The following is a 23,848-nucleotide window of genomic DNA, read 5'->3' as shown; positions in this document are numbered from 1 at the left end:
TTTGCCTAATATCTCCTTGCATGGAAATGAATATGTGGAATATTTATACCTCTATAAAAGTCTTGCGTAAGTGTTTGCTTACCTGAGTCTTCATAACTATCGTTGCTGCCGCCGTCCGTCATCATCCCGGATGATGTACTTTTTTTGATTCCTCCAAAGGACTTTTCTCAGCCATATATACAATACATACTTACACATATTCCTACCAGAGTATAAACAAACAATGTCTCAAGTTCAACAGTACTGGTTACCGGGATATGGACTTTCTCGACATATTGTTCTAGGACAAATCCAATACTTCCTCGGACCCTCTGCTACAGTCCGGCCATATACTTACCAGGTAAACCTCAGACCCAAAGAGAGAATCTTATAAATATATATATACCTTGGGGGATGAGCTATCCTAACTTGGATTCTTTATGGGTCAAAAGGGGCGCGAAGGTTATTTGATTGTCGGCATGCCTTTAACAAGGGTCTCTGTCCATATTTCCTCATCCTTCTCGACTTTCTTCCTTTTTAGGGCATCGTCGCTAACATCCTCGCCAACAGAAACAAATAGACGACCTCACGATCATGTCGCGAGAATATGAAAGACAAGAGTCGCTCCGAATGGCAGGTGGCACTGTCAATAGCTCCAGCAATCCCCAGTCAGAACCCTACATCAATGAGATTATACCGGTTCGGCTTTCATCAGGGTCTCGTCGTCGTCCAGGCGATTATCGAGGACGATAATCTACAATGCTATATATATATCTTCCCATCGCTACCTACTCCACCTCTATATTAAAGACCATGCCTAATACCCGATCTCTTTTGTTTGTATAGCGTCATCCATCATGAGTTCTTTGATATCCTACATCACACTACACTGCACTACACTACACTACCCTCTATCTTGGCTCTAGAACCTCAGCACTACGATTCCTCTCTTTTCCTACCTAGCCTACCTTTCAGCCGAAAATACAGAGCTCTCTCTACAAGAAGAAATCTCCTCACACTGATTCGCACTCTCGGTTCTCGTTCCCATTCTCGATCAGATCAGTGCTTGCTTGCTTGCTTGTTTCGAACTGCAAAGATATCCTTAGATTTCTTTTCCGTTTCTCTCTCTCTCTCTCTCTCTCTCTTATACTGGATTATCCATTGCTGTTCTCGTTTCTCTTGCCTCTTATCTTCTGCTTTAAATCCTTCCAAGTGAGCTATAGATGATTCGGAAGTCGGGCATTGTGTGTATTACTACTACTACTACTACTACTACTACTACCTAGTACCTATTAGAAGAACAAATCGATAAAACGTACCTGAATAATAGAATGGGAGGTAACGTAGAAGTAATAAATCAACAGCTGGACTGAATTATTAGTTAGCTGAATATACCTCTGGTGAGAGATTCGGATACGATATTTATCCATTCCATTCCCTTTTGGGACTTCGAAAACATGTAACAGGGATAGAATTATCTACTGGAAAAGAAAGAAGAAGAAAAGATAATAATAGCCCTAGAATCGGTAGATTTTTTTTTCAATCATCTCTATAGATCATTCGTAACAACATCGATCAGGTCAATCAATACATGAAGACGATTTTTGGGTCGTGAACAGAGAAGCATCTCCTATCCGAAAATAAAAAGGAAAAAAAAAAAAAGATAAGCATGGAAGAAAGAAAGATATGAGTTGCTCTCTCCAATTTTTCCCTTTTCTTCTTCCTCTCTCTCTCTCTCTCTCCTCCATTCCTCTCTATCTAGTCCTTCTTGGTGCCTCTCAGCGCCCGGAAAGGATCGGAATATCATGCTTGTTATGTTAAAAGCAGGAGAGCCATTCTGGAGAAAACGGGATAGTATAGTAGTAATAATAAGGAAATAAGGGATAAAAAAACGAAATCGAAAGCGGACCACCTGAACGCCGGCCTGATGCCACTCTGCTAGGTTTCCATCGTTTAAGAAGCCCATACACTCTGCAGGGGGAATACTACCAACATGAACAGAACCAACAATTGAATGGGAAAAGACGAATTTTGTTTTCAAAGCGAAACGGGCGCAAAGGAGGCTGTTTATTTCGCAACGGCCGCACTATAAAAATCTCAGGTTAGTTGAGAGAAAAAAGTGGGGGAAAAAAAAAAAAAAACACCAGGAAGGCGAACCTGAGAACTTGTGTCCGGAAGAATGCACCCTTCGTCTTCTCGATGACTTGCTGGTATACGGACTGAGGGGGGTGGTTCATGATGACTGTGCCCTCCTTGTAATCAATCTTGGCGTCCACTCGGGTATCACGGATCAGGTTCACAATCCACTTCTCACCCTCGTCCTGGTTGAGTCCGAGACGGGTCGATAGGTCCCTAGTCATAGTTAGTACTGCTTTATACGCATATAATGTTGCTCTGGAATTCCCCCATCAGAAAAGGTACATACTTGATATCAATGCGCTGGTGAATCTTGCAGTAGCTCTCAGAGATCAGGTGCCGGGCAGCTTCGACAAAAGCATCGGCGGCGGAGACAAGGAAGAAGTCGCTGCGCAGCACATCCTCAGCCTCACCAAGCTTCTTCTGGGCTTCCTCGAAGTCGAAGTCGACGTACAGAGCCTTGACGAAGTCGGTGATGGGGTCGGAGTACTCGTATCCCTCCTGGCGGACAACGCGAATCAGATCCTTCAGCTGCTTCTGGTACAGGCTGCTGTTCTTGTGTGCACGGTTACGGTTGGTGATAACAGCGGCGGCAAGGTATCGCAGAACCCAAGGGCAGCTGGTCTGGATGGTGTTGATGTAGGCGGGGGAGAAAAAGAGATCGGTGAGGACATCGCGGGCGGGGTCGTGGTTGAAGAAAGGGAAGAGCGACCAGTGAATCAACCAGGAACGGTTCTGGAGCTGACCCAGAGGGTTGTTGAATAGACGGGTTTCAATCGAATCCTTGACTTTCTGGACCTCCTCCATGGCAGCCTCCCAGTTGGTGGTGAGGATCTCCGAAGCCAGTTTACCCCATGTGGCGGAGGCAACCTTGTCGTTGTCGGTGGAAAGAACACGGAACTGATAGAGGAGCTCAGCAGCGTTTCCATAGCTACCACAGCTGTACTGGAATCGACCATAATCGTAAAGGCTGTTGAGCATCTCAACGGTGACTCCGTGCTCTTCCTCCAAGAACCTCAAGTTGGCAACCTTGTCGCTCCGCAGGTTGGCCACCACACTCTCATCTTGCAGCAATTCGGTAATCTTGGCGCTCTCCTCCTGGTAAAATTGCAACTTGGCGAGGACCTCCTCCCTTTTCTTCACAAATTCACTGGGGATCGAATCGGAGTTGTTGATTTCCTTCCACAGGTTGGCCACATAGTCGGTCATGTTGGTGTGCTTGAGAAGCTCGTATTTCGCACGGACAACCACGGTTTCATCATCCTGGCCGGAGCTGAATTCGAGCAGGGGGAAAACCAAGTGACGGTCGAGATAAGGGATCAACTTGGGCAACAAGTCATACTGGTTGGCGATCTCTTCAGCGGTCTTGGGTGGGTGGGCGGCGGCACCGCTGAGGAGAGTCTCAGCGGAAGGAGGAACGTTAGCTGCCATGATGAACAGCAGAGAGAGAGAGTAGGGGGGGGAGGAAGAGGAGGGGGAGGATGAAGAGTCGACGAGTGAAAGGAGAGGGATAGAGGAGGAGAGGGGTTGAAGATGATGGCGGACAACAAGAGGTAACGATCTCTTTCCGTAGTGTGCGGCCATCTTTTCATCTTTTGCGCTGGCGAAAATGTGGGCGGGAGGGCTGGTTGGGGCGCTAAACCCCACTGGGACTAGTGGCAGGTCTCCGCGCAGAAAGCAAAAAGTCGTGCTTTTGTCGACCTCCGAATGGCTTAATATCGTATCATTTGTCAACTTGTCCCAACACCTTTCCTCATCCTACGCCGTTGATCTCGGTGGTCGGGGTCTCTTAATTCTTCGGAGGGCGCGTCCAACATCTCACCCAAGCTATACCTTGGTTTATTTCCTTGCTCCGATGGCGTCTCTCGTGCAGTCTCTACCAGCCTCCGCTGTTCGCAAGCAGTCGACGACGGCACTCTCAGGCTATCTGCGACGCGCTTCACAACCCATTGCTTCTTCAGGATTACATAGCTCAGTCTCTTCATGCTGTTTGCAGTCTAGATCCCTCAGCACCCGTAAGTTCTAGCTCTTCCGTCTGCCACCGGTACTCGTCCGGTACTGTATAGACATAAAGCAAAATCTGGACAGAAAACAGGAACAAAAAAGAAAAAGAAAAAAAAACCGAAAAATCCCTACATTCTCAGTGCTAACTTTCATACCAGGAACATCATCTCAATTATCCCAGCGCTTCCCTTCGCATGTAGCCTTTTCTACACAGCAACGTCGAACCTTTGTGGTGCAACTGCAACGCCAATCCCAGACCGTTAAGGAAAATACCTCTTCGACTACTCGTCCTCCACCATCTGCCTCTAGCCTGCAACTCACAAACCTCCCCTACTTCATCCGTCGAACAGCCTCCAACCAACTTCCTGTATATCTCGTTACCAAGGCTGGTGGAACCAAGCAGCAAACCAAGATTCAGAAAACGGAAGGTGACCTGGATGCTTTGAGGAACGACCTTGCACAGTACCTTGGCCTTGAATCTAGTGATTCTCATGCACCCAAGTCTCCTGATGTCACTATCAACCGACTTACGGGGCATATCATAGTCAAGGTATGCTCCCCCAAAAATGTATTACTTGTCCTGAAACTAATCAATATCAAACAGGGCTGGCGAAAACCCGAAATCCAAAAGTTTCTTTTAGAGCGCAATTTTTAACCGTGACTCTACCATCATCTGTGCACCCCTGGTCCATCCTCTCCTCGACTGCGTTATCCACTTCTTGAACTTTGATATCCGTGTATATCTACCGAACGAAAAAAAAAGCCCTACCAGGTGATTTGCAATAAACGTGAAAAAAGAACTAAAAAGAAGACAACCTTAAAAAAATATGTGCAAGCGACAGGCTAAGATAATAAAGCAGAATACAAGGCAAGCCGCAGGTGAATGAACGGGGCGAGAGGGAAGAAGGATACAAAACTCCTCAACCATCATCCGCAGCAAAGCCATGCTCTTTTGATTCAACTTTATCCTCCCCCCTATTTTTTGTTTCTCTCTCTCTCTCTCCATCTCATCTCCAATCATCGTAACTTTTTTCCCTCTTGTGTATTTTCTACTATCTCCGGGAGTTATGTTGCATCTCTTTGTTATCCTTTCTTTTCTTCTCGTCTTATTGTTCTCTCTCCCCTTGTCTCTTTTATTATCGCTAAATTTCTCTCCTGACTTCTGTATTTCTGGCGTGGGGTTGTCTTTCTGTCGCCTTTTTTCTTCTTCTCTCGCTTTGTTGCTTTTTCCACCGCTACTGGGTAGTTCTACTTGGCTCTGTCGTATGGGTTAGGCACTCTCTCTGTAATAGTACATGTCCAATGATCTCATGGCTCTTTGTCTTTGAATCGATTATCATGGTAAGGAGTGTTTATAGGCTCCATAGTTTTTAGTCTCGACGAATGGCCTGATTGGTGTCCGCATCTCCGATACATTGACGGCATCTAAGCATGGTCTGATGGCTTAGATGTCGTCATTGGCCCTTCGGATAAGTACTAAGTACTAGGTAGTGATACTTCTCCCAGTCGTACCATGAACCTTTCGATAGGCTCTGAAGCCCACCAAGAGGGACTGCAAGAATGATCACTACATTTGATAGCAGAAGAATGGAAAGGATGCCCAAATGCAACTATGATATGATTGTACCCATTGAGACATCATAAGCTCTTTTCGCCTGAGGGTATTGAGCATTGTACAGCGATAAACACACAAGGATACACAATGTCACGCCTCACAATAATCTTTCCACCGGCGCCAGACAAGGGAAATGACGAAAGTAGGAAAAGAAAATGAAAAAAAAAAAGGTTGGATAATAGTTTACTCAAAAAGTGAATAGAAGACATGACAGAAAGGAAACGTCACCCAAGGCACATCCGGAGCTAATTCGTGCCGTCTTCGCTGGAAAATAATCAAAAAATAGAATAGGACCGTAACCTGTTCATCCCCCCCCCCCCTTTTTTTTTATTCCGCAAGCCGTGCATACGTGATCAATTGTCGAACAACGCCCGGATCGACGTTTGGCATCAGCAGTGCACCTAACAAGCTTTCTTTTCTGGGAAGAATCCCTGAGGGAAACCTCAAGGTAGAGTTTGTATCAGCATACTTTGATTTCTCGGCTAAACGCCGAAGAATTGCCAACCCCCGATTAATGATAGAGGAATAAGCAGCAGCTTCGGCTTCGGCCTGAGCTCGAGCGGCATGGGATTGCCGCGCATTCGTGTTGGGTGGAGGAACTCGTTCTGTACTGAGGAGACAAGAGAGGCGAAGGAGGTGTATGGCAAACCCATCAGCAGACTCAAGCCAGGCTTTGGCAGTTGATCCGTCGGCGAACCCTGAGATAATATCTGCCGCCAAGAGGCCTTGCATAAGGAAGACTTTGCGAATATCGGCGATCGCCAGCGGTTTCCTAGGTTGGTCAGGAACAGGACAGATCGCAAGAGCAAAAGCTCGAGTAAGCAATTCTGGTTGAGGGGTTCCATCGGGACAGAAAATCGAGCGGAAATACGATCTGTTTGGCTCATCTCGGGCAAGAAGTTTGGCCAAACTATCAACGGCAGCGGGTGTATATTTATGTACCGAAGGGTTATAAGAGGTGAACATGAGTCCGTCTGATGCAATTGCTGGTCCTGGGAATGGAGCAAACGACAGGAGAAAGTGTAGGAGGCTCTCTGTCTCCTCCTTACTTGGTAGATGGATAGCATGACCCACGTTACTCAGATATGTGACAGTGTCCTTCATAAAATCCAAGGTGTTCTGATGAGTTCGTAAGAGCATGTTCCTAGTCCCGAGATAACGAATAATGGTCGAAATAAACTGCACAACAGGCGGTGTTGATAAGATGTCAAAATTGGACTCGATGAAAGAAAAGTTCCGTAGGATGGTGGTGATACAGATAAGTCTATCAACAGCACGATCCAGTTCATACTCAAGGCTTCCAAACTCGGCAACGGAGGTTAGGGAAGTCCATTCGGACTGGCAGCCGCGTGTGATCTCTTCATAAGACGGTAATAGCATCATATCGGAGACCTCTGGGGAATGTTCTGCGAGCAACTCGGCCTGATCTTCCGCACATTCCATCAGACTATCAACCAGGTCCTCACAGTTGTCAAGTGAAATCTGGATTGCCGGCTCAGAAGAAATAGCAACTAGTGTATCCAGTGCCATGCGCATCTCTGCGTGGATACCTGATTTGATACTCATCGTTAGGGCGTGGATGTCAATAACTCCAAGCTCTCCAAACGTAGGCACGTTAGGCTTCAGTCTCAAGATATCTTCCCCAATTTGATACATTTCATCCAGAGCGATCGGTCCATGAAGGTTGTTGTTTTCCGCTAGCACCATAGGTTTGAAGGTCTCTTCAATCGGATGCTTAAGGGGTTGGTTAGACGACTGGTCATTAATATCAGAAGGCTTTCCCGTTGTTGAGCTAAGGCCTTTCTCGGACTGAACGGGCGACTGTGTCGATAATTGGCCATTTAGATCGTGGGGAGTTGCTGGTGGCAGAGATTGGCGAGAGATACTGAGGCGATGTTGCGATTGTTGTTTACTTTGTGCCTTGACTTGCGTCGGTGTGGCGAACCCGTTTGAAGCATTTTGTTGCGCATTGTTCGGAGTTAATGCAGTATTAGGAGACACTTGTCCTAATTGCTGAGGGTTCTCGAACACTTGGCCCTGCTTGGCTGCAGGTGATTGGAACTGGAGGCCTGATGGATCAGAAGGCTGCCGTGGTATGGATGGCTGCTGCTGGACTTGCTCGGCAAACTGCTTTTGTTGTGTGCTCAGGAAAACTTGCTCATAAGCAGCTAGATTTCGCTGGTAGTGATCTCGAATCTCCTGCACGGCCATAGGAAACTGCATTGGAGGATACTGGAGCTGCTGGGCTATTACTGGCCACATGTTCGCAGCAGTTATCTTCTTGGAGCCTCCTAGCTTCATGACTGTGGCGTAAAGCTGAACAAGGTTGATGGGTCGACCGCAGACAATCGGGTTAGGGTCAAGAGGTAAGCTTCTAGACATCATGAATTTCTGCAGTGACCGCATGAAACCCTCCGGGTTGGGGGGTTTTGACATGGTCTGCTGCATCTGCCTAATGGCGGCCATTTGTTGAGGATTAGCCATAGCATTCATTCCCGCTGCCATAGGCCGTCCCGCCATAGCCGGATTCATATTCATCGGGCGATTTTGGCCTTGCATTTGCATGGCATGTATTCGCTGTTGTTGTTGTTGTTGTTGAGCGGCCATTGCTTGCTGGTATTGTTGTGGTATACCAGTAAACTGCGCTTGCATGGGTGCCTGAACACTGGCGGTCGTCATTGCAGGAGGGGAGAATTGTGGCCCCATCCCCTGAGGGAAAGGCTGACCAGGCATGAAGGAGTTATTCTGTGGCGTGTTCACCCTACTTGGATGATCCGATTGCGATGGGGACATATGGGAGCCGACATGGGGGCCAGCCGACGAAAACGGGCTGGGGGAGGCAGTTCCCATCCTCTGTACAGCATTTTGGTCAAAATCCTGCATGATGGGAGACTGCGAGACATTTGGGGATGCGCCCTGTTGGAGGTGCTGATACTGCGCCGGATGATGAGGAAACTGTGGCGCTCCATTGACAGGTCCCTGATAGCCGGGGAAAGGCACTTGGTGGGGAGTTTGCGATCGCGAGGCAGCCAACCCACCGGGGGCTTGTCGAGGCGACATGGACATCCCATCCTCCGGCCGTGGTCGCTTGGATGGGATTACCTGGTTAGGATTGGTGAATCCAGGGGACGCATTTCGCGGTACACCGTTGAACATGCGCTGGAATTGATTCGGATCCGGGGGAGTGGGAGAGGTATGGAGGAAAGCTGCGGAGGGATCAATGGTCGCCTGGTGAAAAGCGCCATTATCATGGTTTGGGAGGTTCGAGGCGTCAGCTAGCCAGGCATTCATGTCGTGCGGTTTTACCAACCCATCTGCAAGACAAAAAGAGCTGTCAGAAAAGATGACACACATGCAACCTTTCCATCCATGAATATGCGACTGATAACAGCAAGGGTAACCAAGTCATCATCATTTTTCCATCCCAGCCATTGACTGAGATAAGATCCACGAATCGCAGACTGGGGAAGAGATCTTGACGCGTCCGGTTGGCGAGGAGCTTGCGGGTTGGTCGCGACTTGGTCTGCGACACGACCAAGGCGAAGCAACCAGCACACCCGAAACAAAACCATCCCAGCGTGTCAAACCTTGATGGGGAAACACAATAAAAGGCAGAAACCCCATTTAATTCGCACCAGACTGAAACAAACATATCAAAAAGGGATCAAAAAGGATGTACATACCGACAAGGCTGGACAACTAAAATGCCGACTCACAAGCGGAGGGTGGAAGCCGGGCCCGAAAACAGCAGTGGTTGGAAGCCTGGGAAGAGAGTGCGAAGAAGGTATGGAGGTCACGGGACCATCGGAGGTGGTACCGCAGAGGCAGAAAAAAAGAGGACCAAAGGACGGCTCTGGAGGGTGCGTGAAAAGAAACTATCAGCAAATGACAGCGGACTGGGGCTGCTGCCAAACAGGCATAACAATAACAGTAATGTAATATATAATTAAAAATAAAAAAACGTTGAAAATGAATCAGTACAAGGAGGAGTGGTAGTGGTGGTAGTAGTAGTATCAGGATCGGAGAAGAGAGGTTCGCAACGTGCGTGGTAGTACCAGGCCGGGTAGAAAGACCCAGTAGAAGAGTGAGTGAGTGGCCAGTACCAGGCACTAAGTGCGTGGCCACAGGTGTGCCAGGTGTGTAACAAATTCAATAATGACCGGAAGATAGGCAGCGGGGGTGTGGGAAGGGGGAATAAGAAATGAAAGGCGTACCTTGATCAAAGAGCACCACCATACACCGTAGTACGGAATATCCAGGGACTGGAACCGCGTATTTTATTTTAATATATTATTTTAATATTTCCTTAAAAAAAGGGTTTTCTCCTGCTGGACTTGGACTTGGGCAGGGGGGTCCTGAGGGAAGGGGATCGCTTGGGAAAGCCAGCCAGGTAAAGTGGAGGCACCACTGGGGGAAGTGGAAAGTGAGGAATGGGGACGGGGAAAAGACGCCTCGAGAAATCAAGAGGAGAAAATGAAAGGAACGATGGGGACTGGTGTATAACTCTCGTGGGTAAGTTATTTTACCAAATCTGAGCAGTAATATTATTAGGGGGGCCAGCAGTAGCAGCAGCAGAACACAGGAGAAGCAAGTCAGTTCGCTCGCTCCCTTTAGCAGACGGCGGTAAAAAGGCAAAAGCTAAAAAAAGGGGAAACCCAGATTGCCCAGCCTGGATTTATATTTGTTCCGCTCCGGAATGGATCCTGGTGGCCACCGTTTCGCTTCCGGCCGTGATTCACTTGTTGAGATCACATTATTCGATTCGGAAGTCGACTTCATATTAAGTAACTCGGGGGATATCACTTGGGACTAAAACCTCCTTCTTTGGATTCTTGAAAGCCGCGATATGGAGAGAGCCTCAAGTGATTTCATGTTGGTTGTTCTCGTTAGTAAGCAGCTCGGTTAGTTAACTAGTTAACTAACTAATATGCAAGGCTTGTACGGAGTACATCGTCAGTCTCCAGAAGTTTCAAATAACGAATCCTGAATGGGATCCATTGATTTAGAACTGGTGGCGATATGGTCAGTTAGTAAACGTGGTAAATGCTCCAGGTGAACCATGTAAGATATCTATGGCGGTAGAGTAGCTACCCCGGCCACCTGTACCTGTAGGTATATATATATCTGGTTGTTAGTAGAAGAAGCGTGGGGGAGGGGTAGAAAGCAAAAGGGGAAAGGAAACTGTAATGATCGAAGGCAGAGGAAGGAAGAATGATGACAACGGAAACACTCTAATGATCAAATCTAACAAGGAGAGAGAGGGGGGGGGGAAAGTGGGAATAGAAGAGGCTGGTTATGGTGACAGAATGAAAGGGTGCCTACTTCACTTATAACTGCTCACGTCCCAACCAACTCGCCTAATGGAAATGATCCGCCCAATCTTGAGTGCACTGACAGGTATGGATGGGCATCTACCAACTGAAACGCTGTTTGATAACCCCCCCATTGCACCCCAGCCCAAATATAGGCAAAATTCCATTCCCCGAGGTCTTATGGTTTTTAGGAGCCTTCGATGGCTTGTTGATTGTCCCACCTGCCACGTCCATATGATGCTCCACCACTGTTTATGGTAGGAAGTGGTTAGGTTACCTCTGAAGACATGGATCAGTTCAGAAGGGATGGATTACGGCCACAAAAGCATGGAGTCTGCAGCCATCCTGAAATGGAATTCATGGACAACTGAATTATCCTTCTGATTGCTGTGCCCAGGACGAAATCTTGGTTACTTAAACCTGGATTAGGTGCAGCATGGGAAACCAGATGGATGACAAGATGTAGGATCTTATTCCGGTTACACACAATGGGATTTGATTACGACTGATCTGCCTCCAAGGATTATTGAGTAGTCTGAGCAATACGGAGTAGGTACTTTGTTGGAACGATCTGGAAGACCAGATCGGTAGTTGGTTCCCTACCATTTGTACGGTAACTACCTGTAATCTCGGGCTGGTCTGTTATCATCAGGGGCAGGGGTCTTGATTAGGTCTCTTGAAATTTTACGTCTTTCTTCTACTATCCCGTAAACTCTAGATTTGAGGACTGTTCAATGACAGTACAGAGTATGTGTTATTACGAGCATGCATAAATATAACTCGTGCAGAAAGGTTGTGTAAATTGGGCTGGTTCTGACAGTTTCTTCGCCACGACGGTTTATGCGGCGCCGAGCTCCAAGTCACGTGCCAGGCTGGACGTGAGCTACGTGAGCCTGGTCCGCCCATCATGATGGATGCGCAAGCTACAGAGTTTCTCTAACTACACAGCTACGACTATTTCCATCCCTTCACCGTTCTTGAACCATCAAAATCATCTATAGAGCTTTGTTTTCTGTTAATTCCTCGCACACAGGCATTCGCAATGGGAGACGTCGCGGTGGAGAACGCGGCGAATAGCGTCACTTCTTACACGAAGCCAGCTCCCTTGGACACAATCCCCAACATAGACTCCCTTGAGGGCACAGGGACCGATGGCGGTGATGAATATGCTACTTTGAAGAAACTACAGAGACACTTGGAGTACGTTGTTCTATCTACACCAGTCTTCACTCTGGCTGACATGGCAACCACAGGTACATCCAACTCCAGGAGGAATACATTAAGGATGAGCAAAGGTAGCTCGCTACCCTCTCTATCAAACGATCTCGTATACACCTATTAACGCAATAACAACAACTAGGAGCCTAAAGAGGGAGCTTGTTCGTGCGCAGGAGGAAATTAAACGGATACAGAGCGTGCCCTTGGTTATCGGCCAGTTTATGGAAGCGATCGATCAAAAGTACTTTACCCCCGGACCAAGCTACGAACGTCTGCTAACTTGTTTTAAAATAGCACTGGTATTGTCCAGTCTTCCACCGGATCGAATTACGTCGTTCGAATTCTCTCCACCCTTGACCGCGAAAAGCTGAAGCCATCCTCCTCGGTTGCCCTGCACCGCCATTCCAATGCTCTTGTCGACATCCTCCCCCCGGAGGCAGACTCTTCTATTGCTATGCTTGGGGAAAGTGAAAAACCAGATGTTACATACGCGGATGTTGGTGGACTAGATATGCAAAAGCAAGAAATCAGAGAGGCTGTTGAACTGCCTTTGACCCACTTCGATCTTTACAGACAAATCGGTGAGTGGCTCTCTCTAGTAACTCATTTTATTGCCGGGCACATTTGACAAATCATCTGTCCTGCCCTAGGTATCGATCCTCCACGCGGTGTTCTCCTATACGGTCCTCCTGGAACCGGAAAGACCATGTTGGTGAAAGCAGTTGCGAACAGTACTACCGCTAGCTTTATCCGAGTGAACGGCTCAGAATTTGTTCAGAAGTACTTGGGAGAAGGTCCTCGCATGGTTCGCGATGTGTTCAGGATGGCCCGGGAGAACTCGCCTGCAATCATTTTCATTGATGAAATTGATGCTATCGCCACGAAGCGTTTCGATGCACAGACCGGCGCTGACCGTGAAGTCCAGCGTATCCTGCTTGAACTTCTCAACCAGATGGACGGTTTCGAACAGTCTAGCAACGTGAAAGTCATTATGGCCACTAACCGAGCAGATACCCTGGATCCCGCTCTGTTGCGTCCTGGTCGTCTGGACCGAAAGATCGAATTCCCATCTCTTCGTGATAGGCGAGAACGCCGTTTGATCTTTACTACGATCGCTTCTAAGATGTCGTTGTCCCCCGAAGTTGACCTGGACTCGCTGATTGTGCGCAATGAGCCCTTGTCGGGCGCCGTTATTGCTGCTATCATGCAGGAAGCTGGTCTCCGTGCAGTCCGAAAGAACCGATACAACATCATCCAATCTGATCTCGAGGACGCTTATGCTGCTCAAGTTAAAACCGGACAGGAAGCAGACAGGTACGTTCCTTCTTTTTTTTTTTTTTCCCGGTCTACTTGACTGGCGAGACTGACCAAGTTTATAGACTTGAATTCTACCGGTAAACTAGGAATGATTTTATTGTTCATGAGATGGGAGATGGGACTGCGGATAGCGAACAGGTAGCAATAAGTTGTATCACGAAGATCTTGGCTAGCATATAGGTACTAGTGCAATAGTTGATATTCGAGGGTACCGCTACCGTGCTCAGAATCTGTATTATGTCTTCGTAATACAAGCCCCCATGCCATCGCATGTTCTGGTTTAGATAGGCTCCATGAGTAGAGAAAAAGAACCTCTACTAACGATCCATTGAATCCCGATGTAAGGGTGCTAATGCGTCTGATAGCTAACATTTACTCTTTGCCCGAAGTCCGCCGAGGTATATATCTCCAATTTGGAATCTTGATCTGAGACGGTGGAACTCACTGGGTTTGTTTAACCTGGATGATCTTTTGTTTCTTAAATCATCTCCCCCTCACTCACCCCCAAGACCAGTCTTCGTTTCTGTCAACAATCCTACTGAATGGACACTTTACGTAGTAGATCACCTAACTTGCGCAGAGGGCAGGTAGTCGATCAATTGATTCATCATGAACAACATCTGCGTGTGGAGAAAACTATAAGTTTATTAGATATTACCTACCTGGACTTGGGAAATAAAACCTCTAACTATACTCTCTTTGAAAATAAAATAAAATTAAGAGTTCACATTAGAAAGATCGCCAGTCCGTTTCGGGTCGTGTGCTGCTTGTGTTAATGTTGGATGAGAAATAGATGTCGATGATTCTGATCCGTCATCTAAGAGCATAGGGATATTTAAGGACTTGTCTCATGGTTGATTACTCTTGAAATATGTACCATTTGCATGCTTGGTACTACTAGAGCACAGAGCTGGCATCCGAGGATGAGGTAGGACTAAGGGGTACGGAGAGGACTGGATAAGAGACCTAGGAGCTCATAGTGAGGCAATACTGGATGTCAATCTGTCAATCACAGCCTTCTTCAAGGTACTCTGACAGTAACTAACTACCTAGATAACTAACTAGTTCCTTATCTTGAGTCACACTAAGATAATTATCGCGTTCTTATCAGGCTCCAGCTTTCTTGCGTGACTGGAGTCTTGCTGTCTTCTGAGATGGTATCTTCTAACACCTACTCTACAGGATTAGGATTATTCAGGGTTATTGAAGTAAAGTAGCTAACTTAAAGAATAAGAATACCTACCTAGATAACTACCTAGGTAAAGAATTCACCTCCCTAAGTCTGATGACGCAACTAGAGTCTCGCTGGGTAGTGATTGGCTGGCCCATAGTCGCTCCGCAACCAGCCCAGAGTCACCCGCATCATTTCACTTCCGTCTGTTCCTCTTTCTCATTCCCCTTGTCCAACCTCTCTTCCTATCTCCATCTCCATCTCGGTCTTTCTCCCTCTCCCATCATCATCTCCTTCCATATTCATAGAGATCATTATTTAGATTATTTCTCTCGCTCTTTTACCTTCCTCTGCCGTTCTCCATCATGAAGTCGGCTGCCTCCTTGCTCGCAGCATCCGCGCTGCTGGGCTGCGCCTCTGCAGAGGTACACCAGCTCAAGCTCAACAAAGTCCCTCTGACTGAACAGTTTGTGAGTCGATATGATGTCCTTGCTCTTCAAACGGATCCTAGTGGAACACTGGGGGGTTGTGAGGTGCTCCTCGTTTATAACCGTTATTGACCAGGTGCTATAGTTCTCCCGTAGCATTGCCGACCACGCCAACGCTCTGGGCCAGAAGTACCTGGGCCACCTCCACCAGCAGGTGTTTGACGAGTCTCCAGTTAACGACCTGGGCCGTCATGATGTTCTCGTGGACAATTTTATGAATGCACAATGTATGGCTCCTTTCCCCCACACCATCGATGCATGTTGCTCACACCGCCACTGCTAGACTTCTCTGAGATTGAACTCGGAACCCCCCCTCAGAAGTTCAAGGTTGTCCTTGACACGGGAAGTTCCAACCTTTGGGTTCCATCCTCTGAGTGTGGCTCCATTGCCTGCTACCTCCACAACAAGTTCGACTCCTCATCCTCTTCCACCTTCAAGAAGAACGGTAGTGAGTTCGCCATTCAGTACGGATCCGGCAGCTTGAGCGGATTCGTTTCTCAGGATACCCTCAAGATTGGTGACCTGAAGGTCAAGGGACAGGACTTTGCAGAGGCAACCAGCGAGCCCGGCCTGGCCTTCGCTTTTGGCCGCTTCGATGGAATTCTCGGCCTGGGCTTCGATACCATCTCCGTCAACAAGATTGTCCCCCCCTTTTACCAGATGATTAACCAGGGTCTCCTCGATGAGCCTGTCTTTGCTTTCTACCTGGGAGATGCTAACCAGGAGGGCGACTCGTCTGTGGCTACCTTCGGCGGTATTGATAAGGATCACTACACTGGCGAGCTCATCAAGATTCCTCTTCGCCGCAAGGCCTACTGGGAGGTTGATCTTGACGCCATTACCCTTGGCGATGACGTTGCTGAACTTGAAAACACCGGTGTTATCCTTGACACTGGTACTTCTCTGATTGCTCTGCCATCCAACCTTGCTGAGATGATGTAAGTTTCCCGCTGGTCTTATTCAGAAAACACAGTTACTGACAAGCCCGAAGCAATGCTCAGATCGGTGCTAAGAAGGGCTTCTCTGGCCAATACTCTATCGACTGCGCTAAGCGTGACTCCCTTCCTGATATTACTTTCACCCTGGCTGGCCACAACTTCACCATTAGTGCTTTTGACTACACTTTGGAGGTCCAGGGATCTTGTATTAGTGCCTTCATGGGCATGGACTTCCCCGAGCCTGTTGGCCCTCTGGCTATTCTCGGAGATGCCTTCCTGCGCAAGTGGTACAGCGTGTATGACCTCGGCAACAGCGCTATTGGTCTTGCTAAGGCCAAGTAAACGAACGGCCGACAATTTCACCCTTCTGCCCACACGTTGCTTGTGTGATAGCGTGACAGCAATCGTGCTCCGTATATAGTCTATTAACAAGAAACCCATTGTCGTTTTTGCTTGTTATTTGTTATGTTGGGTTTCCCACTTAAGGGAAGATGGTATTGCCACATACTAGGTATCTGTTGATTGTGATGGACCTCCGGCTCTATTGTCTCAGATTCCGCATGACCTCTAGACTGAACCGGGGGTGTTGCGCTTCGTAATGTCTGTGATGCATTGTTACTGTATTTTCTTTCTCACCTGGTTGGTTGTTTTGCTACCTATTGTAGCCCCTAGACCTATTCTATTGTCTGAAATGAGTATCTTACTCATCATTAAATCCATCTTCTTCATGTCGTGAAACGCGTATCTATAAGCATATCAACATGCCGAACGATGGTGTGTTGAGGAGTCCAACTTCCGACCGCCAACCAAAACATGCGCTGGTCTGGTTGCTGCCTTGGCAAACCGGCAGCCAGCCAACCTACTTTCGCGGCTCGCGGCGGCGGGTAACCTCTCTTTCATCATCCCATCACCACCACCGCTTTCTCCATTTGCCTTTGCTTTCGCTCTCGCTCGACCCATTTATCGCCCGAGTCTTTATCTACGATCTCCTCCACTCCACATCATTGTCTCTGACCGGTCTGTGAACCGCGACGGGATTTTGTCCTGGCTACCTAAGCTTCTTTGCCGTGCTTTGGTCCGTCGCGTGCGCTCGTGCCAACCGACTGACTGCGGCTCTTTTGTCTATGTGCACCAGCTTCTCCGCACGGCCTCAATTAATCTAAACACCTTTTATCGTCAGTTCATCCCCGGGAGAGAACGAGAGTACCTCTTATCCAGGAAATTCCGAGACAAGACGGGGGCGACGGTTTCGAGCTATCTCATCTCGGTTCTCGGATCCGCAGTGGTGGTGGTTTGGGTATGGCTTCAGAATAGCCCTCGGGATACGAAGAAACTCTTGAGTGGCGGATCGTCTGCCCGTTGACAGCTTTCCCCGCATTTTTCCTCGGTTTGTTTGATCTAGCCGGGATATCGAAGCAAGGACAAGGAAGTATCGAAGCGGGGAGGAGGAAGAAGAAGAAGAAGAAGAAGAAGTAAAAAGTTCAGGAAATTCTCATAACTGATTCAAATCCGCGCTGCGGGAAGGGAGCATGCTGCTTCGTTTGCCGCCTAGTCTTCATTACCCGATCACCGTAACGTCGTTGCTGAAACGGCCCGGCGATGCGGTGGAGAGGGACGAGGCTTTGTTCTGGTATGTCTACCAGACTACCGTCACCGAGGGTGATGGGCTGGGCAACAGGGTCGATGTGAAGCGCAAGTTTCCAACAAAATTTGAGTCGACTGTGGATGGAACGATTGTGCGGTGGATGGTTGCAAAGGGGGACATTATTGACGAGCCGTAAGTTTGGGTACTTGGGCTGGTTACCCAGCGGATTTCTTGCTGACTCTGTATTAGTGTCGATATCGTTGAGATTGATGAGCCATGTGCGCATGAGGTTCAGTATGGAGGGCTTTGTGCGGAGTGCGGCAAGGATATGACCGAGTAAGTGCCTCGGAAGTGGTTTTCTTTTTCTCTCCAACGGGGCCAACTAACACTGTCACTATTCTAGATCAACGTATAATACGGAGATGACGGATTCCATGCGCGCGCCTATCCAGATGGTTCATGATAATACTGCACTTACTGTTAGCGAGAAGGAGGCCACACGTGTTGAGGAAGATGCGAAGCGGAGGCTGCTGGCGAACCGGAAGCTCTCTCTTGTCGTGGATCTTGACCAGACCATTATTCACGCTACCGTTGACCCAACAGTTGGCGAGTGGATGGAGGATAAGGACAACCCGAATCATGAGGCATTAAGTGATGTTCGCGCCTTTCAATTGGTAGATGATGGTCCGGGAATGCGCGGCTGTTGGTACTACGTAAAACTACGACCGGGGCTCGAGTCGTTCCTAAGAAATGTCTCCGAGCTCTTTGAGTTGCATATCTATACCATGGGTACCAGAGCCTATGCCCAGCACATTGCCAGTATAATAGATCCCGACCGAAAGCTGTTTGGTGATCGTATCCTGAGCCGTGACGAGAGCGGGAGTTTGACAGCAAAGAATCTCCATCGTTTATTCCCAGTGGATACAAAAATGGTTGTCATCATCGACGACCGAGGGGACGTGTGGCGCTGGAGCCCCAATCTCATCAAAGTATCTCCTTACGACTTCTTCGTGGGAATCGGCGACATCAACTCTAGCTTTTTACCCAAGAAGCAGGAGTTGGGCGCTCCAAGCAAAGCTGGCGACAAGGGGCCAACCTCGGCTCCTAAAGGGTCTACGCTTACGGAGCATCATGTCAACGGGACCACTGAGAAGGCTGATGTGGGAGAGGTCTCGACATTGGAGCAGCTCGTGACCATGGGTGGAGGAGACAACCCTAGATTACTGCAGGAACAGAGTGATGCACAAGAAGAAACAATCATGCATCAGGTCGAGGACCGCCCCCTCCTGCAAAAGCAGAAAGAGTTGGATGCGGAAGACGAGCTGGCCGAGACTAGCGACTCCTCGACTATGGATGAGTCGCAAGATTCAACCAGACACCGACATCATTTGCTGGAAGATAATGACCAGGAACTGTTCCAGCTGGAAGATCGGTTGGAGCAAGTACATCGACAATTTTTTGAAGAGTATGATAAGAAACGATCGCGGGCGCTCGGAGGACGAGTTGCTGTTCTCCGAGGCGAAAAGACGCCGTCGAAGGAAAAAGACGTAGATCTGAAGCTGGTTCCCGACGTGAAGGACATTATGCCGAATATCAAGCGACAAATCCTTGGCGGAGTCGTGATGGTGTTTTCTGGAGTCTTGCCTCTGGGAACAGACACGCAGAATGCGGACATTTCTCTGTGGGCTAAAAGCTTTGGCGTTGTTATTGCCTCGAAGATTGATATGAAAACCACGCATCTGGTGGCCGGCCGTAACCGCACCGCCAAAGTACGGGAAGCCACCCGATACCGCAACATCAAGATTGTTACGACACAATGGCTTTTGGATTGCCTCATGCACTGGAGGCGCCTGGATGAAGAGCCTTATTTGCTCCCGGTCCACCCGGACGACCGCGGCCAACCGATCTCGCCCAGCTCAAAAGAAATGGCAGAGAGCTCATGGCTTTCGTCCTCCGATGAAGCAACTGGCGATTCTTGGACAGACAACGAGGAAGCATCGGAGGCAACGGAAGACATCCTCAAATCGTCCGGACTAACGGAAATATCCCCAATCGGCTACGACGAAACCCAGCAAGCGGCCGTGCATGAAGAACTGAAGGAATTCCTAGGCAGTGACGATGAAAGCGAAAGTGACAGTGAGGCTTCATTCCTCGCAGAGGACGCTCCACTTACAGCGGGTAAGAAACGGAAGCGCGAGGACGGGGCCGACGAAGAGGAGACCGAGGAGGACGCAGACAACCAAGCTGAGAATGGCGAGACCCCCGGCTCTCGACTTTCCCAACGTATCAAACGATCCTACGAACGAAGCACGGGACTTAAAGAAGTCGCGAATGTAACTGGGACAATGACGCCTGCGTCTGCATCTGCTCCTAAGAATGAGAAAGAAATGGACGAACAACAACAACAACAACAACAAGAAGAAGAAAAAGAAGTAGCAGAAGAAGACAAAGAAGAAAAAAAAGAAGAGGAAGAAGAAGCAGAAGTATTAGCTCGCGATCACGAACAGAACAAAGGGTTCCGAGAAGATCCAGCAGAGGACGATGACGAGCTCGAGCGCGAGATGCTAGCAGCCTTCGAGGACGGAGAGTACGACTCTAAAGCAGACGAAGACATAGCAGCCGAGACCGGATAACCTGCCTGGTTGTATATATGCATATACGATAAGATATGATATATGCCTTGGCTAATTACTGTCTATCTGTTTCGTTCTGGGTTGTTCATAAGGATCTTCTGTGCCATCTCTCTATTGGAAAAGCTAGGATGTTCTTTTTCTTTTTCTTGTTTATAGTGTGCTTGTGGGGTCTGGATTTTGATATCCTTTTCCTAACTTCCTACCTAGTAAGTTGAGGGAGAGCGCGAAAGAAAGAAAAGAGAGACGAGGGGGAGGGGGAGGTACCTACTTGTACATTCCGTCGCGATCGTAGTAGCAGCTGGTGTGATGGCATAGCGATTGGCGTTATTAGGGGACATATATTCCCTCTAACTAGGTACTACGTAGTAGTATTCCGAAATAAATTCAATATGGTTTGAATTTTGAAAGAAGCAGACGCAGACGCAGAAGCAGAGAGTGAGTAGTGATTCAGCATAGACATACTCTGTACATATATAGAATAAGAAAGGAAAGAATATAAAGGTATACAATACACGGCTAGTTTGATCATTATTTAATCATAAGGGTAGTTGGTAGTTAACTAGTGCTATACAGACAAAAGTACCTAGGTACATACATCAATCACATAAATAAGATCCAGTCCAACGCCATCTATGCAGTCATATATCATCATCATAATCCATCCATCCATAACATAACATAACATAACACAATACCGCCCCATATACTAATCAATCAATTAACAACTCACTCACTAGTATTTCATTCATACTAGTCGCCAAAAAAAAAAAAAAATAGAATCAGAAGGGAAACAGGGTCAGGATCAATGATTCACATCCTGATGCACCTTCCAAGCTAAAATTATCATCCAGAAGAAGAACACTGTATTCACCAGTTCAAAAGCAAAGGCTGTTCGCCAGCAGTTACCTGTATTATTTGTATTCGTTAGATTTCACACACACACACACACACACACTGTGTATAGAGAGAGAGAGAGAGAGAGAGAGCAAATATGGAGAGAAAAAAAGACCTTACATATATTATTCTGCGCAATCCAAGCCATTGTATTAATATTATCGCCGCCGATCTTATTATCGTAAACCCAGATCTGGCAGTTATCGTTGACGTTGGCGGCGACGCCATACATTTGCAAGGACGTTTCAATGAGCCCTGTTAACCAGAGGACGAAGAGGATGAAGCTGCCCAGGATGATGATTCCGGGGAGGAGAAATCCCTGCGCGGCGAGCACGAGCACGAAGACAATGAAGAAGATGCCGAGGCTACCGGAGACGACCATGAATGGGAATAGCCTGTATTATGTTATGAGATTTGGTTGATTGGGGAAGGGGAAGGGGAAGGGGATGAACGAACCATGGGATACCTAAATCTAGGTTCGACTGGACATCAATAAACCAAGCGAAGATCCCGAGACAGATGGCCGAGGAGGCGAGCACAGTGAGGATCCAAACGTTGAGTTGGATTTCGGGCCATCGGTAGTGTTTTGGCCGGTATGTTTTGGGGGCATGTTTTTTTTTTTTTTTTTTTTTTTCTCCAGTATTTCGTGACTGTAGGAAAGAAGGGATCCTAGCTCATGAAGATAAATCTGCTGGGGAATATGCGGTTCGATGCAATTGTATATTCTCTCGCTCGGTCTCCTTCTATTTCTATACTGGGGTAATAGATAGGTATGTAGGTGCGCCACGATAGTGTCAACGATTGGAGAGTCAGAATGAGAAACCAAGGCCAATGGGGCCAGCGCATCCGCGCGTTCTTTCGAGGTCGCTCTGATCTGTCGGAAACACTTTCTTGAACTGCTTTTGTTCCTGAGATGCGATGCGCTTGGTCGATGGGCGTTACATAAGCGGGGGTTTCTTGTTTGTTTCGCTGGTTGGGTTGTTGGGCGCTGGGTTGGGAGGAAGAGAACTGGAATCGAATAGAAAGAGCCCAGACAGATTCTTAGGCAATTAATTGAGGTGGATGAAAAAAAGAAGGTGTGTAGAGAGTAGTTTGTTGTAATTGATGATGATGATGATGATGATGATGATGATGATGGTGGTGGGATCAAAATGGGGAGGCGGGGGATTTAGCTTGTTTTTTTTTTTTTAGAATTACGGTGGCAGGTCAACTCTCCTCCACTCTGCATCTCTTCTTCTATTTATTCATCGATTGTGGAGAATCTAATACGGAATATTTAGGAATCAATACTCATGGGCATCGTTATCTTTGTCTAGTGGTGGGATGTATGTTACACACTCTGAGCTGCCTCAGTAGTCTACAAAAGGGTATCGCCCAACGCACTGCGCACCAACGAACATCCTGTGCGAATCGTTTCCGAAGCGCCCAACGATTCTAGGCTGGGGTTGACCTCAACCAGGTCCATCGAGATCAGGTTGCCCGTCTCGTGCACGCATTCGCAGATAAAGTCTCCCTCGCGCAGGGTCAGTCCGCCGCGCACTGGGGTACCCGTGCTGGGCGCCCACTGCGGGTCCAACGCATCCACGTCGAATGACAGATGAATCGGGGTATCGTTTCCAATGTGACCCAGGGCCATCTCGACCACCCGACCGATGCCGTGTCTAGATATGTTAGCGGAGGCTCACGCTACTTGAGAAGAAAGGCAGGAAATAAAATACCGGTCAACGTCGTGCATGCTGAACGCCTTGATGCCGTGCTCACGGAGCAGCTTCTTTTCACCTCGATCCACGTCACGCAGACCGATGTACACCAGTTTGCGGAGGTTGACAATGTGCTCTTCCTGCAGCCATCCAAAGACATCCTTCTTCTCCTCGCGGGCAAGCCCGGTCAGGAAGGCCATAGGCATGCCGTGGATGTTTCCACTGGGGCTCATCTCGGGGATGTTGATATCGGCATGCGCATCCACCCAGATGACGCCGATTTCCCGACCTAGGCGTTCGCGAGTCGCCTTGGCAATGCCGGAGATGGTTCCAATCGCGATCGAGTGGTCCCCACCGAGGGTCAGGACGAACTTGCCGTCGCGCGCATGTTTGTAGGTCTGGGAGCTTAGAGCCTCAGTGACGGCGCTAACCGCGCGAGGGTTCTTCATGCCGCGGTGGTCGGGGTCATCTTGGGGAATCTGCTCCTCATAGTAATGGACCTTCTTATCGTAGTGGATCTCGTAGTCTAGATCGTCGTGGAGTTGGTCGAGAAGGCCAGCTTCCACCAAGGCCATAGGGGCAGCTTCGACGCCTAGTTTGCACTATTCCATAGCATTAGCTTGATCATGTGCGAAAAAAAAAAAAAAAAAAAAAAAAAGTATTAGTTGGTGATCGCCGAAGATATCCGTACCTGGCCGCCATTGAAGCCAACGGCGACGACGCCGAGTTGGTTGGGCTTAGAGAGGAATCTCTGGTGGATAGTAGAAGGTTGGGTCATGGTGAGATTGTAAAATAGACCGGGATCGGGGATTGGGTGGAGATTAGATCAAAGCGTCGTCTGGTGAGAGAAAGAGAGAA

The 23,848-nt window shown here is 48.1% G+C and overlaps 11 protein-coding genes across 11 annotated transcripts; 6 read left to right on the top strand and 5 right to left on the bottom strand.

Annotated features, from left to right (window-relative positions):
* Window positions 1-223: 223 nt before the first annotated feature.
* Window positions 224-732, top strand: P175DRAFT_0508397 (uncharacterized protein; the record flags this gene model as incomplete). The annotated part of the gene is made up of 3 exons (XM_040898348.1): window positions 224-340; window positions 432-473; window positions 550-732. The coding sequence occupies 3 exons, from the start codon at window positions 224-226 to the stop codon at window positions 730-732; spliced, it is 342 nt and encodes a 113-aa protein (XP_040752812.1).
* Window positions 733-1,610: 878 nt separating this feature from the next.
* On the bottom strand, window positions 1,611-3,685 carry P175DRAFT_0476503 (eukaryotic translation initiation factor 3 subunit E). Its single transcript, XM_040895277.1, has 3 exons — window positions 2,405-3,685; window positions 2,137-2,331; window positions 1,611-2,065 (listed from the first exon to the last, which is right to left on the bottom strand). The coding sequence occupies exons 1-3, from the start codon at window positions 3,544-3,546 to the stop codon at window positions 2,047-2,049; spliced, it is 1,356 nt and encodes a 451-aa protein (XP_040752811.1). The 5' UTR covers window positions 3,547-3,685; the 3' UTR covers window positions 1,611-2,046.
* A 612-nt stretch (window positions 3,686-4,297) lies between these two features.
* On the top strand, window positions 4,298-4,774 carry P175DRAFT_0435679 (mitochondrial 54S ribosomal protein mL49; the record flags this gene model as incomplete). The annotated part of the gene is made up of 2 exons (XM_040893748.1): window positions 4,298-4,669; window positions 4,724-4,774. Coding segments are annotated over 2 exons (423 nt in total), but the record flags the coding sequence as incomplete, so codon positions are not given.
* A 1,287-nt stretch (window positions 4,775-6,061) lies between these two features.
* On the bottom strand, window positions 6,062-9,025 carry P175DRAFT_0508394 (putative ARID/BRIGHT domain protein (SWI1); the record flags this gene model as incomplete). The annotated part of the gene is made up of 1 exon (XM_040898347.1): window positions 6,062-9,025. The coding sequence occupies one exon, from the start codon at window positions 9,023-9,025 to the stop codon at window positions 6,062-6,064; it is 2,964 nt and encodes a 987-aa protein (XP_040752809.1).
* Window positions 8,918-9,456, bottom strand: P175DRAFT_0500317 (uncharacterized protein). Its single transcript, XM_040896932.1, has one exon. It carries the CDS (start codon window positions 9,384-9,386, stop codon window positions 9,069-9,071), a length of 318 nt encoding a protein of 105 aa, XP_040752808.1. The 5' UTR covers window positions 9,387-9,456; the 3' UTR covers window positions 8,918-9,068.
* Window positions 9,457-11,888: 2,432 nt separating this feature from the next.
* rpt3 (proteasome regulatory particle base subunit RPT3) lies at window positions 11,889-13,964 on the top strand. The gene is made up of 6 exons (XM_040896931.1): window positions 11,889-12,246; window positions 12,300-12,341; window positions 12,407-12,505; window positions 12,559-12,845; window positions 12,915-13,578; window positions 13,644-13,964. Exons 1-6 carry the CDS (start codon window positions 12,089-12,091, stop codon window positions 13,660-13,662), a joined length of 1,269 nt encoding a protein of 422 aa, XP_040752807.1. The 5' UTR covers window positions 11,889-12,088; the 3' UTR covers window positions 13,663-13,964.
* Window positions 13,965-15,090: 1,126 nt separating this feature from the next.
* P175DRAFT_0500314 (pepsin-like aspartic protease) lies at window positions 15,091-16,888 on the top strand. The gene is made up of 4 exons (XM_040896930.1): window positions 15,091-15,222; window positions 15,326-15,467; window positions 15,524-16,178; window positions 16,232-16,888. The coding sequence occupies exons 1-4, from the start codon at window positions 15,118-15,120 to the stop codon at window positions 16,518-16,520; spliced, it is 1,191 nt and encodes a 396-aa protein (XP_040752806.1). The 5' UTR covers window positions 15,091-15,117; the 3' UTR covers window positions 16,521-16,888.
* Window positions 16,889-16,939: 51 nt separating this feature from the next.
* On the top strand, window positions 16,940-17,541 carry P175DRAFT_0530909 (uncharacterized protein; the record flags this gene model as incomplete). Its single annotated transcript, XM_040899825.1, has 2 exons — window positions 16,940-16,952; window positions 17,033-17,541. 2 exons carry the CDS (start codon window positions 16,940-16,942, stop codon window positions 17,539-17,541), a joined length of 522 nt encoding a protein of 173 aa, XP_040752805.1.
* A 166-nt stretch (window positions 17,542-17,707) lies between these two features.
* Window positions 17,708-20,396, top strand: fcpA (protein-serine/threonine phosphatase; the record flags this gene model as incomplete). Its single annotated transcript, XM_040898346.1, has 3 exons — window positions 17,708-17,955; window positions 18,013-18,099; window positions 18,167-20,396. The coding sequence occupies 3 exons, from the start codon at window positions 17,708-17,710 to the stop codon at window positions 20,394-20,396; spliced, it is 2,565 nt and encodes an 854-aa protein (XP_040752804.1).
* An 802-nt stretch (window positions 20,397-21,198) lies between these two features.
* Window positions 21,199-22,136, bottom strand: P175DRAFT_0508389 (uncharacterized protein; the record flags this gene model as incomplete). Its single annotated transcript, XM_040898345.1, has 4 exons — window positions 21,199-21,302; window positions 21,411-21,685; window positions 21,747-21,924; window positions 22,046-22,136. The coding sequence occupies 4 exons, from the start codon at window positions 22,134-22,136 to the stop codon at window positions 21,199-21,201; spliced, it is 648 nt and encodes a 215-aa protein (XP_040752803.1).
* A 511-nt stretch (window positions 22,137-22,647) lies between these two features.
* On the bottom strand, window positions 22,648-23,768 carry P175DRAFT_0434528 (arginase; the record flags this gene model as incomplete). Its single annotated transcript, XM_040893666.1, has 3 exons — window positions 22,648-22,951; window positions 23,009-23,592; window positions 23,682-23,768. The coding sequence occupies 3 exons, from the start codon at window positions 23,766-23,768 to the stop codon at window positions 22,648-22,650; spliced, it is 975 nt and encodes a 324-aa protein (XP_040752802.1).
* Between the last annotated feature and the right edge of the window lie 80 nt (window positions 23,769-23,848).

Source organism: Aspergillus ochraceoroseus (assembly GCF_002846915.1).
Source record: "Aspergillus ochraceoroseus IBT 24754 chromosome Unknown P175scaffold_3, whole genome shotgun sequence".
In the NCBI taxonomy this organism is placed as follows: domain Eukaryota; kingdom Fungi; phylum Ascomycota; class Eurotiomycetes; order Eurotiales; family Aspergillaceae; genus Aspergillus; species Aspergillus ochraceoroseus.
The sequence above is the reverse complement of the archived record's forward strand: the minus strand, read 5'-3'. Positions and strand labels throughout refer to the sequence as shown.